Consider the following 15156-nt stretch of genomic DNA (forward strand, 5'->3'; position numbering starts at 1 on the left):
GTGTGTGTGTGTGTGTGTGTGTGTGTGTGTGTGTGTGTGTGTGTGTGTGTGTGTGTGTGTGTGTGTGTGTGTGTGTGTGTGTGTGTGTGTGTGTGTGTGTGTGTGTGTGTGTGTGTGTGTGTGTGTGTGTGTGTGTGTGTGTGTGTGTGTGTGTGTGTGTGTGTGTGTGTGTGTGTGTGTGTGTGTGTGTGTGTGTGTGTGTGTGTGTGTGTGTGTGTGTGTGTGTGTGTGTGTGTGTGTGTGTGTGTGTGTGTGTGTGTGTGTGTGTGTGTGTGTGTGTGTGTGTGTGTGTGTGTGTGTGTGTGTGTGTGTGTGTGTGTGTGTGTGTGTGTGTGTGTGTGTGTGTGTGTGTGTGTGTGTGTGTGTGTGTGTGTGTGTGTGTGTGTGTGTGTGTGTGTGTGTGTGTGTGTGTGTGTGTGTGTGTGTGTGTGTGTGTGTGTGTGTGTGTGTGTGTGTGTGTGTGTGTGTGTGTGTGTGTGTGTGTGTGTGTGTGTGTGTGTGTGTGTGTGTGTGTGTGTGTGTGTGTGTGTGTGTGTGTGTGTGTGTGTGTGTGTGTGTGTGTGTGTGTGTGTGTGTGTGTGTGTGTGTGTGTGTGTGTGTGTGTGTGTGTGTGTGTGTGTGTGTGTGTGTGTGTGTGTGTGTGTGTGTGTGTGTGTGTGTGTGTGTGTGTGTGTGTGTGTGTGTGTGTGTGTGTGTGTGTGTGTGTGTGTGTGTGTGTGTGTGTGTGTGTGTGTGTGTGTGTGTGTGTGTGTGTGTGTGTGTGTGTGTGTGTGTGTGTGTGTGTGTGTGTGTGTGTGTGTGTGTGTGTGTGTGTGTGTGTGTGTGTGTGTGTGTGTGTGTGTGTGTGTGTGTGTGTGTGTGTGTGTGTGTGTGTGTGTGTGTGTGTGTGTGTGTGTGTGTGTGTGTGTGTGTGTGTGTGTGTGTGTGTGTGTGTGTGTGTGTGTGTGTGTGTGTGTGTGTGTGTGTGTGTGTGTGTGTGTGTGTGTGTGTGTGTGTGTGTGTGTGTGTGTGTGTGTGTGTGTGTGTGTGTGTGTGTGTGTGTGTGTGTGTGTGTGTGTGTGTGTGTGTGTGTGTGTGTGTGTGTGTGTGTGTGTGTGTGTGTGTGTGTGTGTGTGTGTGTGTGTGTGTGTGTGTGTGTGTGTGTGTGTGTGTGTGTGTGTGTGTGTGTGTGTGTGTGTGTGTGTGTGTGTGTGTGTGTGTGTGTGTGTGTGTGTGTGTGTGTGTGTGTGTGTGTGTGTGTGTGTGTGTGTGTGTGTGTGTGTGTGTGTGTGTGTGTGTGTGTGTGTGTGTGTGTGTGTGTGTGTGTGTGTGTGTGTGTGTGTGTGTGTGTGTGTGTGTGTGTGTGTGTGTGTGTGTGTGTGTGTGTGTGTGTGTGTGTGTGTGTGTGTGTGTGTGTGTGTGTGTGTGTGTGTGTGTGTGTGTGTGTGTGTGTGTGTGTGTGTGTGTGTGTGTGTGTGTGTGTGTGTGTGTGTGTGTGTGTGTGTGTGTGTGTGTGTGTGTGTGTGTGTGTGTGTGTGTGTGTGTGTGTGTGTGTGTGTGTGTGTGTGTGTGTGTGTGTGTGTGTGTGTGTGTGTGTGTGTGTGTGTGTGTGTGTGTGTGTGTGTGTGTGTGTGTGTGTGTGTGTGTGTGTGTGTGTGTGTGTGTGTGTGTGTGTGTGTGTGTGTGTGTGTGTGTGTGTGTGTGTGTGTGTGTGTGTGTGTGTGTGTGTGTGTGTGTGTGTGTGTGTGTGTGTGTGTGTGTGTGTGTGTGTGTGTGTGTGTGTGTGTGTGTGTGTGTGTGTGTGTGTGTGTGTGTGTGTGTGTGTGTGTGTGTGTGTGTGTGTGTGTGTGTGTGTGTGTGTGTGTGTGTGTGTGTGTGTGTGTGTGTGTGTGTGTGTGTGTGTGTGTGTGTGTGTGTGTGTGTGTGTGTGTGTGTGTGTGTGTGTAATACACGAAAGATTGAAAATCGTAAAAAACATACAAATAAAAGTGTATATCAGGTATGTAATAAAATATGTGACGTACACACATAACATCCATATACAGGGTGTCCGGTAAAGATTGTGCCAACGCTCGTGAGCGGGTAGAGCACAGTAATCTGAACAGAAAAGTCCTGTAACATTTTTTTATATAACGCGTAATAAAGGAATTATTATTGAGTAAATTCTGGCCAATCAGCGCCAACCTTTAGCCGGGCGCACGTCAGTGAGCCCCGCGCTGTGAAGTGTGCGCCGCCGCATACTATCAGGCGGGCGGCTCACCGACGTGCGTCCGGCTAAAAATCGGCGCTAAATGACTAGATTTTACTCAATAATAACTCCTTTATTAAGCGTTATATAAAAAAATGTTACAGGACTTTTCTGTTCAGTTTACTGTGCTCTAGCCGCTCACGAGCGTTGGCACAATCTTTACCGGACACCCTGTATATGTATATGTATATACAATGCTTATAATTACTTCGTAGAAATCATAATTTGCGAAATTATTAGAAAGATGTATATAAAAGATAAAATTATAAAATTATATGTGTGTGTGTGTGTGTGTGTGTGAATGTTAAATATTATTTACTAATATATTTTTGTAATTACTACAATCATGACTATATAGTTACTAGAAATATAATAATTGCGCTTATGTATAAATTAATTTCGGATATATAAAATTTCTAATCTCGTATGTAGCATCAGAGAATTAAAAAGCGTTAAGAAATGATTTTTCATATAAATATCATTTACTCTTTCTAACGATGTTACTAAATATCTTATAGTACTAATTGTAAGTTTATAAATTTTTAGATAAGATATAATGATAGAATAGAAAAAAACAAAGAAAAAGGAAGAGAAAAAAAGAAGTGTGAAGGGGAGAGAGGGGCAAGGAAAGGGGAGAAGAGGAAAAAGGAAAATAAGAGGATAATAATATAATTAGATCAAGAACTTTTATTTATATGCTCGGATTATAGAAGGTATCAATATAGATAATTGGATACGAGAAAAGTTTATATTTTGTTGTATCAATATAATGTTATATTAATCCATTTTTTATTTATTACGTCTATTCATAACTTAACTATTCGTAACAAATACAATAAAAGATCTGAATTTTGTTGAAATAGAATAAAAACATATTAAAACACATTTTGAAAACACATTTTGAAAGAATAACAGCTTATCACACGTGGAATAATATTTTGCAGATAATTATTTTAATTTAAGATAACGAACGAATGAGATGATAATAAAAAATACTATATATAAATATTATTTGATGTATAAAATTTCTCTCTTGGCGATTTTTTCAGATCTCTTGATCTATTGTGTTGTAAATATCAAACTTTTGTCATTATGCAAAACATGAAACTATATTTTTATGATAAAATTTTCCTAAAATAAAGAAACATCATCAAAAAATGAACTCATATGCTAAAATGCATTTAGCGAGATTTTTCAGTAGGCAGTTAATATATAGTAAAAAATATATACGGTGGTTAAAACCTGTGATTTAAAAATATTTCAATTCTGTTAAGTTCTGTTCTTTCGAAAAGAATCGCATGTACTATATTTCGTTTCGTTCGTTGTCTCAAAATATTCAAAACTATAGTATTTTGCAGCTTGTTACAATTTAGAAAATAAACTTGATCGTTTCTTTCAAAAAGATTAATCAGTGCTAATTTTTTTTTTATGGATCAGAGGTATATTTTTTTGATAATGAGAAAATTGGAACGATCAAAAGCACTCGAAAGAGAATCCTATTTATACCTATTTTTTCAATCGTTTATATCTATTTTTTTGTATTTCAAAGAGTTTAATATTACGTAATTTAACTATTCAAAATCAATCAAGATTGACTTGGTCATTTTAAATCTTATAAGGGATACAAATAAAAAGTTTGCGATAAAATTTTTACTTCATTAATTTCACCTCTGTTTTCAATGCTTCATATTTTCTTCTAGACTTGTAGACTGTTTTTCTATATCTATTTTTTCTACGTTTTATCTTTTATTACCAAAGCTTGAAACTTACCTTTTTTTATGCCCGGCTTCCATACCCAGCGTCTGTTAGCGACTGGGCGCTGAGAAAAACACATGCTGTGAAGTGTAAACACTGGATTACTACTGTGGGAGACGCACGGCATGCGAAGTATAACGTATTGTCGTGTACTTGCAGCTGTTGTTAGGCAAATCGACTTTCTTGCGCATGTGCGTGGCAATAATAGCAGCTTAATACAACAGCGTATATAGAAGATATAATATTTATCATATTTAATTAATTATATAGATATATAATATTATCTTAATATATTTTAGAGACTTTTTTATCTACAACAAAAGTAATTATTTTAAACTAAACTATTTTACATTTGTGCAAACTTCAATTTATCGAAGGTTTAAAAAATAAAGATCATATAAGAAAGATAAAAAAAATATGTATGTACATGTGTGTATAAAGGATGTGTCTAACAATAAGATAAGTGCCGTTTAAAATAATTGCTAAACATTTTGAGATAACGTATAAAAGATATTTTTTATTATTTTTTAAAATTTGATAATGTAAAAAATGTTTTTTCTAAATTTTTCATGGTTATATCCAAGTTATTTTCTATTTTTAAAATAGAATACTATATTTTAATGAGAGAGATTTACTTGTGTCAATCAGTATTTGTCATTTTTCAACTCAATAATGCATATTATGATGATTGATTCTATTATTGTTTTTAAAATTGCCCTATCTTTGAATAAAACTATATTAAAGAACACATACATTTTATGATATTATTTTTCACAAAACTAAATAAAATAAATAAATAATGTATAATAAAGATTCTCACACATCTGTTTCAATAATTTCTCCTCTCCTATGTGATCTTGGATTTCAAGGCTAATGAATCTGTTAAAAATGTTTTTTTTCTAGGCTTTTATGGTAATGAAATAGAAATATAAAGTTTCGTTTAAGAAGCAGAATAATTTTGATATAACCTTGAAAAATTAATTTCTTTTGCATTATAAGATTTTAAAAAATAGTAAAAAAAGTTTCTTATATCTCTCCTACCGTTTAACAATTATTTTAAACGGCATTTATCTAGAGATATCCTGTATAAATCATTGTGATGGATAAATATATTATCATTATAATGCATCTGGCTGATGCGTAGATAAAAGCATCTTTATGTCACATCTTTCATATTATATGTATATTTGTGCAGGTTGTAATATACGAAATGGAAAATTATATTCAACAAGCGAAACCAGAAGAGAAGGATATATTTCAAAAATATATTAATAAATGCAAATTATTTTATGGAATAACATTATGCTGGATAACTATAACTGCTGTCGCAATTATTTTTGGTCCACTATTGCTACCTCAGCCCTTTCCAATTGAAGTAGAGTACCCATTTTATGTGGGCCAACAACCGTTAAAAACTATCATTTATCTGCATCATGCGATGGTCGTATATCAAAGTTATGTACAAGTATGCAGCAATGTTTTTGTAGCTGTTCTACTTTGGTTTGTAGCGGCAAGATTTGAAATTTTATCTCACAAATTTCGCAAAGTTAGAAGTTTCTCAGAGTTTAAAATCTGTATACAAATGCATCAACGGCTCTTACGGTAAGATATAAAATATTATGACAGAATAAATTATCATATTTCTAAGTTTGTAATTCAATATGACTGCAGTGAGAGAGACTAAAAGTTTTAAAAATAACGGATGACGCGTCAATAATAGTAAAAATTAATTATCTGTCTCAAAATTTCTCTTTATTTCAAAATATAAAATGTCGCACTGTTTTATATCTCTCTTGTTTATTGCCAATTTCAAAATAAAAATGAAGAGATTGAAAGTCGATTACAGATATGCGAAAGATGTTACCATGACGGTCCGATATATAGCATTGTCATCAATAGGATTTAGTACTGTAGCAGTAGTATTCAGCGGTCTTACCTTTTTGAGTGTGAGTTATATCTATTTCATTTATTTATCGTATTCTGCGTACATGATATTAAAAATATTGTTTCACGCAAAAATCTGATTGAAGAGATAGAAGCTAAGATGCGAGCTTTTCATTGTAGAAACATGTACCACGTATATTTATTTAATTAATAATAAAATTTATACATATAACATATATATATAATTTATTTACGAATATAAAAATTGGCTTATTAGATTTCAATTCTTTATGGAAACTAAATAATTTTCTCTTTTTCCTTCTTATATTGTGTGAATTTAATAATTTTAATTCTTTTATTATATATATACATAATTTATTTACGAATATAAAAATTGGCTTATTAGATTTCAATTCTTTATGGAAACTAAATAATTTTCTCTTTTTCCTTCTTATATTGTGTGAATTTAATAATTTTAATTCTTTTATATTGCGTTAGCACAACTGTATTATTGATATTATATTATTTTGTACAGCGACCACCATTAACTATAAAGGCCCAATTTTTGACTGTTGGTGCATCTTCACTTATAGAAGTTTTTGTTTGCGCGTGGCCAGCTGATTATGTTTTAAGTATGGTAGGATATGAAAAATTCAAAAGAAATTGATATATGCATAATAAAATTGATATAAAAAATCTGCAGCAAAACATAAAAGATATACAAATTTTGAATAATATATATAAATATGCATAATCTTTATTATATGAAATGTTGATAAATATAATGATCAGTATTATACAGAAGCACATATGTTATGCCGTTGACTCTTATCTTCATTCAAATTTAAAATAAAAGCGTTTTTATAACATTATAATCAAGATGTAATTTTATTTTAATATTTCAGAGTAATAACATTGGCCATGCTGTATACGAATCATTATGGTATAAGAAAGAAGTGTCTTTACAAAAAGACTTATTATACATTACATTGCGATGCCAGCAGCCAGTATCTGTAACTGTACCATGCATGCTACCGACTCTTTCACTTAATTACTATGCTTCTGTAAGTCGTATCGCATCCTACAACTCTCATGGATAATTTATTGTGGCACAATCCCGATAACTTTGGCGATATAATTTAACAAATATTTCAAGCCATTTCTATGCAGCCAAACATAATACAAAAATTCTTAAAGCGTAGTATTTTGTTTTCGAATCATAAGTATTATTATATATATTACAAAAAAATAATACAATTTTGTATAGAGAAATATTTGTTACTTAGATCAAATTATATCATTTATGCATAGTGAGAAATTAATTATTCTATATGTATTTTTAGAAACTGTATAAATCTAAATTAATTATAATAAACTTATTTAAATAAGTTTAACATGCACGTACAAATCTTTGCTTTATTAAATTGCTAATTATATATAATATAAATAAAAAATAATATTATATGAACAGCTAATTTTGGTTTTATTTGATTTTCTACTATTTTTCCTCCCTTTTATTAATAATTTTAAAATAAATAGTTGCAGCGATTTTTTGTTTTTATTATCAATCTCAGCATTTGAATTACTTTCAGAAAACATTATGTTGTGTCGCCAAAATTATCGGAATCTCTTCTGTAATATTAATTAATGCTTTTCTTGAGTATATTAGTATATGCTTTTGTACGCACATTTAAAGTAAATGGTTTAATATAAATGATTTAAAATACGTATATTCATCTAAATTTAAAATAATTTATAATTGTAATTTATAATCATTTTAATGACATATATATAATAATTAAAACAAAATATTTATATTTGACAGTATTTATCAACTACGTTTTCCTATTTGACAACTTTTCGAGTAATTTTTGCCGTAGAAGATGGACTAGGAATATGATAGATTGTACGTATTATGCTTTTTTAATGTAAAGAAAATATATAGTACTGTAAATATTTAATGTGTACACTGTTAGTATTTAACATTGAATTCATATTATGCTATAGTGACATGATACGACAAAATATTCTTCCATAAGTACATATTTGTCTTTACGTATCATTAAAAATTCCATATGAATGAATACGTTTATTATGTATGTTATAAAAGAATATTTTGTCATGTTACATCATATATTGTATAATCTGTATCTATTTTTGAATTATAACAAATGTGCAACATTAGAAATTGATAATAAACTGAATATTTATAATTTTATTAGTATATATGTCTTTTTTTATTTCTCGTTTTATTTCTCATACTTATATATATAAGTATGGAAAATAAAATGAGAAATATATATATATGTATATGTATATAAAATTCTACGAGCCAAGACTCATTTCTTTTTTCCCTTTGTTTCCCGAATATAACTCTCCCCTATCTCTCTAAAAAAATCCATAATTATTTTTTCTCTCATAATAATAATAATTATTATTTCTATTATTATAATTATCATGATTTGGGGGGTATAACTAATATCAATATTTTCTCTTTTCCTCTTGTAATATATTGTGACCCAGAACTCTAAGAACAGTTTTTCACGATGCAAGAAAATTGTTTAATAGTTTATTTAATTTTAATATTTTATGTTCTTAATGGAAATTCTGTCTCGCAAACAATTAAAATCATGGAGTAAACATAATCGGCATCGTCGGAATAAAAGAACTCGAAGGGTCCTGGCTCGGGTTTTATTAGATTCGGTCTTTAAGGATGACCTGAGTTGAATAAATACCGATTTTCTCGAAGTTCGAACTTGGCTTAGAACACACGGTAGATTATAAATGAGACACTCCTGATCTAGTTTTCAAATCTCCTTCTTTTCCTCTTTTTTATTCGTCAAATGTTCTCTTAAAAATTAATTGCTTATTTAGTCTTACGACTCCTTTCTTCTTCTATTCAGACCCTTCGGGTTTGGACGTAACAACATTTAAAAAAATCTTATTTTCTCAAAATAGTGAAAACTTTAAGTATATTAGTATGTTATTAGCTTTCTCTCCCTCTCTCTCTCTCTCTTTCTCTCTCTACATATATTACGTATAAAAATATTATTCTTAAAGTATATACAATTGTAAGTATTAATTTTTGATACATATATGTCTAATAATATAAATTGCTTATTCTTTCTTATTATTGACTTTTTTTTTAAAAGATTAACGTAAACGATGAAGAATATGAAAAACGTTTTAAATGATGAATTAAATTGATGTTACTTTTATAATAATTGCAAACTATCATAATAAAACAGAATTAATGCGAATCGTAAAGTAAATGACTATGCCCATTAATTGTTTGACATAATAACTGTCATAAATACACGCTTTTCTTCTCATGCTCGTTAAAGTAATTGCTCCATTAAGTAACATCAATGATAATCTAGTTGGTTCATTATCTACACATACATATATATATACACACACATATAACATACAAATACTTTATTGCCAATACGCTATCGTATATTGCGTGCATTTCTTTGTGAAATTTTTTTTTTAGAAGCGATTTACAAAAATAGTATTTATGTAAATCCTGCTAAATCAAAATTGTAATATTTTCTCAATTATTTCTATATGTTGTATCGTGCATAATTTAGTACAGAGTTTTATTGTGTGGAATACTAGATATTGCAAGTATCTCTTCATGGAATACGACAAACTATTACATGTGTTACACATATGCGGGTTGTTTACTACTGTGTGGCCATTAGATTCTAAAGCTGGCAAATTTAAAACTTTTTCTTATAATGTTTTGTGGTTTATGTATACGCTAAATATGATAACTCTATATTATTTAATGGCTAAAAGTGTAGCTGTATATCGAGAAGATTTCATCAATACAATGAAAACATTGGTGGAACTGATATATAACACGGAAGTAATATTTAACCTTTTTTATTGTAGAATGCATAGAAAACGATTGCAGGTTAATATCCCTTGCAACTTAATTTTACTTAGTTTATTTCTCATTTTTATTTCTCATTTATAATAAAACTCAATTAGGGATAAAGTGAGAATGTTTTTATAAAACAAAAAAAAAATAAATAAATAAAATTTAAAATTTTACATTTTTGATCATAATTTTCTCATTTTCAAAATAAAAAAAATATTTTTTTACACAAATACATAAATTTACATTATGTTATTCAAATAATACTTATATAGGATGAAGAAAAAGTAACGGAACGTCTCTTCAAAATATGAGGAACGTATCGTTACTTTTTTATCATCCTGTATATTACAAAGATGAAATACTCATTCATACAATTTTGCATGCATTCTTTGTGTGTTGAATTTATATTGATGTACAATTTGAGCTACAATGTAATCTGTGGTTTTTGCAGAAATTATTGTCCGAGATAGAGCAACCTAATAAAATATGGACGCCATACGAAAAAACTGTATGGTTGAAATTTATGCATCACATATGTATGAAATACTTTTCTTTAGCGTTAATATATATTATTGCTGCGAGTATATTTATTCTTACGCCAATGATAACGGATAGACTTTTACCGCTTAATGTTGTGTATTCTTTTCCGATATCCAAAGCTTCTTGGATTTATTACGCGGCTTACATTCATCATATATTTACAATCACATTTGCATCAGTTACGATAATCCTCGACTTGATGATAATCTCTACAATGTGGCACTCTACCTATAAATTAAATTTGTTGGGTATTCAAATGCGTTCTCTCTCTATATTAACTATTAATAAACTCCGAGCCTCCATTATATTGTATCAAAATATATTCAAGTAAGTTAACATTATTTTATAATGCTTTTTTTAAAATATTTTATTGTATCGTAAGAAAAATATATATTACAGTATAGTTTAATTAACATGTCATTATTATTTATAAATTATGTTATTTTATAATTTTTTAATTTAGTTACGTACGGGAAATTAATTGTATTGCTAGTTATATACTTCTCAAAATGACGATTGTTGTTTCTATATACGTAATCACTTGCAGTTTGGTGGTTTCAAATGTGAGTAATCAGTATTTAATATATTCTTAAATTAGAAAATATCTTATAATCAAATAGCGGAACTTTTATTTATCAATAATTTTTTAATAAACCATCAACGGTTAAAATCTTTCGAAATGTTTTCCAACCATTACCATTAATCATAGTAAATCATTACCATTATCATTATTCAAAATCATTAAAAATATATGTCAAGATTAAAATCATTGTGGGAAAGGGAAAAAGAAGCTACATTAATTTTTTTGTTATTAACTTAAATGAAGTTATATTACATTTATGTATATAAATAAACCCGATTTAAAACAAATTAAATTAAGTTATATTTCAAGATTTATATAAAGGTGTATTTCAAATGTTGAATGTAATATATACATTGATTAATTAAAGTGTTTTTTGCATTTGACCTGTAATTTATATTTTAATTATCATAAAATCTGGTATACTATTTTAATTTTTATGTAAATTACAGAATGCGCCTACCGTGGAGATAAGCTCGTTTCTGATGCTGACTTCTATTGCAATTTGGAGGCTCTACGTTTGCTGCTGGTCGGCGCAGGCAGTAACCAATATGGTTAATCTTTTAATCTTATGTAATATAAATCGTACTAGTAAAACAAATATTTTCATTTTTTCATAAAAACAATAGAGATATAAGACGTTTGTTTTAGAAAGAGATAGAGTATAATATATAATGGATTATATATTGTATTAATAAAATATGATACATTAAACAAATGAAATATTTCAAAAGGCAAAATCTATTCAAGCTTATGTATCCGAAACTAAAATATACTTTATTTTATAATTAAATTATGAAAACAAATTCATTAATTTTTCGTTCCGTCTAACTTGGAAAAAGCAAGTGAAGCGCTGATAAATTTTTATAACTTTTCTCTTATAGGCTTACAATATTTCTTGGCAAATTTATGATTCTCCATGGACTAATGCATCACCAAATGTACGTCGAACAATCTTTATGATTATTCAAAGGTGTCAGAAACCAGTTGTAATTTGCGGCACTAATTTTATACCCGTAATTTCAATAAGATTTTGCGGAAGGGTAAGTGTTAATATCAATTGTGACATTCTTATTAACGTACATTTATAAAATTATTGTTTCTTTTTATTTCTAGGTTCTTTACGCTACTTTCTCATATTTTATGGCATTACAAGCGATATTGCATGCGTAATAGATTTGTAACATTTCATATATATAGTTTTTCTTGATAGTTCGTGTAATTATCTTTAACAATACTTGAAGATTACATTTTTATTATTGATTTTGATTATATTAATAATTAAAAATGTCATAATAATTAAATATATGTATGCATCAAATAAAAGTTGAAGAGTTCAAAAATATTGAAATATTATATTAATTAATAAATATAGAGATTGCAAGTTTATTTCAAGATTGATATCATCTTTTAACATTTAAGACCGCACTCCCGAAAATCACCTACGCTTTATTGTAACATATCTTTCGAAGACATTCAAAATGTCTCAAAATCAACATTTATAATATATTATAAATCTTTTTCTTTGCAATGAAGACAATGGAAAGAACATTTTGCGTTCTCTTTCTAATAACTGCATACAAGCACGTTGTTGGTACTTATATCGAGAAGAGATAAATATTATATTCATATAGCCCCCGCACCTTTTTAATTGTAAAACTGCTACTGCTCTTAATAGCAAATGTATCAAGAGAGTATGCTTTAATCATTGCACATCTCGTTATTTCGCGCAATTATACTTTTTTAAAGAAATTTCAGTCTAAAACTTTAGGTATTAAATATAACGGGTTATATTCCATTACAGTTAAATTTAAAATAAAATACTTATATAAGAAATACAAAATTTTTTTTATATACTTCTTTATTATACTTTTTATTTCTCAGTTAAACAAAATTATTTTATGCACATAAAGTTAAACAACAATATAATGGATTAAAATAATTGTTAATAACATTGCAGAATGTAATTTCGAAGATGGAAAATTACAGTAAAAATGCAAATCTAGCAGAAAGGGATGTAATACAGGAATATATAAATAAACATATAGCAATTTATAGCACAATACTGATATTGATGACCGTAACTTTAGTTGCTTTAATTTTAGTGCCATTGGTGCTGGCTCATCGCGTAATAGAATTAGAGTATGCATTTTCTATTGATTATCAACCAATGAGAGGGATTATTTATTTACATCAATCATTTGCTTTTTATCAAATCTACGCTCAAGTCTGTGCCACCGTTTTTCTTGCTCTTTTGCTTTGGTTTTATTTTGAGATATATATTTTTAACTATTTGAAAATTTTTTGAAAACCGATTTGTATATATAAATATAATGTATATATAAATATGATGACGGCAGTAGGCTGCATTATTAATTATATTTATTTACATGTATATATATATATATATATATATATATATATATACGCTTATATATATTTATGTCATTTTTATGTAGTTTAATAACTAAACAAGTAACTTTTTCCATTTCACACGTAACGTTATCATCGCTAGGTGTTAGCACTATAACGGTAGTATTCAGCGGTTTTACCTTTCTTGGCGTGTGTATCTATTTATTTCATTAATCTATTTTTAAATTAATTACTAAAGCATGTAAAAATGTGTAAAGGATACTTTTTTGTTTCCCCGAACAGATGGCTGACGACACTGACTCCTCTATGAAGTTATGATAAATCATAGAGAAGTTAAGGTTGCTAGCCACTTGTTCGGGAAATCAAAAGTTCCTTTATTTCTTTACTTGTTTTAGTATTAAATAATAAAATCTATTCTAAAAAGCAAAAGTATAATTTATTATTATTGTCACATAATAAACAACTATTCATAAAAACAAATTGATTACAAAATATCATTTGCGTTACATAAGTCGATATTGATTCAAGAAGATTTTTCCATATGTGTATATGTAATTTTGTGCTATCTATTAGTATGTATTTACATTATATTCATTATAACATTGTTTTTTAAAACAACAAGTTTCAATGTTTGTAAAAATGCAATATTCGATTGCATGTTGTTCATCATTGGCAAAAGTATTCTTATGCACTTGGCCAGCCGATCATTTAATGAGTATGGTAAGTTTCAACAAACAAAATTAAATATAAACGTATATTATGGAACATTCAAATGTTCAAACAATATTATAGAGTTCTTATGTTGGGAATGCTGCATATAATTCATTGTGGTATGAATATGGAGTTGGTACACAAAAAATTATGTTGTACACTTTACTTCGAACTCAATTGCCTGTTATTGTATCTGTTCCTGGTTTGGTCGCGGCTTTATCTTTGCAACATTACGCATCTGTAAGATAATATATTGTAGCGTTGCGTTAATCATAGTTATATATAACAATACATTGCATCTTATTTTTCACATTTTAAGATATGCAATGTGAATAAGAGAAATATTTATCTACCTCACTTTATTTGAAATAATTTGATATAAAGTAGAGAGAATATTATATGCTATATTTTTTATAATATTTTCTTATAGTTTTGTACCTAAATGATTATATGTAACAAAGAAACACAAAAATCTTTGTTCTAATTATAAATTACAATTGTTTTATTATGCAATTATATACATATATAATATTTACTTTTATTTCTAAAAATCAAATATTTTAATTTTAAAAAGTCGTGAATTTACAGATTTCTTTAAATATTTTTGCAGTATGTATCCATGGCATTTTCTTATCTGACGTCATTTCGAGCAATTCTTTCTAATGATGTGGATTAATTGGTAATGATAAATGTACACACTTTAGTCCGAAATAAATATCTATGCAATAAAGCTAAAAATGCGTCAATTATGGTAATGTTTTTCATGTAGAAGAGAATAAATATATAAAATATCTTGTAAATCTTTATTTTGATATTTGCACTTTACTTATGTTTTTTTTTCAAATATTTTGCATAAAGTTATTAGTTAATAAAATAATAATATATGCAGAAGCTATAAATCTTGCAGTGCTGTGGACAGCTCAAAAAATTATTTTACAGCGCCCTTTTTTTAAGTTACACAGCAATGTATACTTTTTACAGCAGTGTATACTTTTTGCACAACGTTTAATTGGAACACGAGTTCTATATACTTATTACGCGCGTCTCTTTATACGGTATTATTTCAAACACACGCAGACTGCATAGTAGTTCTCACAATAATTCAAGCGTGAAATAACTGCTGTAGAACGCGTAGCATTATACACCGGTAAAATACTCTCGCCAGTCTTATAATTTATTAATTCTTAAGCTTGCATA

The 15156-nt window shown here is 29.2% G+C and overlaps 1 protein-coding gene and 1 pseudogene across 1 annotated transcript; both read left to right on the forward strand.

Moving 5' to 3' along the window:
* Positions 1-5067: 5067 nt before the first annotated feature.
* Positions 5068-7995, forward strand: LOC115239122 (putative odorant receptor 92a). Its single transcript, XM_029813481.1, has 5 exons — positions 5068-5584; positions 5829-5928; positions 6402-6503; positions 6772-6930; positions 7692-7995. Exons 1-5 carry the CDS (start codon positions 5193-5195, stop codon positions 7764-7766), a joined length of 828 nt encoding a protein of 275 aa, XP_029669341.1. The 5' UTR covers positions 5068-5192; the 3' UTR covers positions 7767-7995.
* Positions 7996-10804: 2809 nt separating this feature from the next.
* On the forward strand, positions 10805-14635 carry LOC115239131 (annotated as a pseudogene).
* Positions 14636-15156: the final 521 nt, after the last annotated feature.

Source organism: Formica exsecta, unplaced genomic scaffold (assembly GCF_003651465.1).
Source record: "Formica exsecta isolate Colony F162 unplaced genomic scaffold, ASM365146v1 scaffold365, whole genome shotgun sequence".
Lineage (NCBI taxonomy): Eukaryota > Metazoa > Arthropoda > Insecta > Hymenoptera > Formicidae > Formica > Formica exsecta.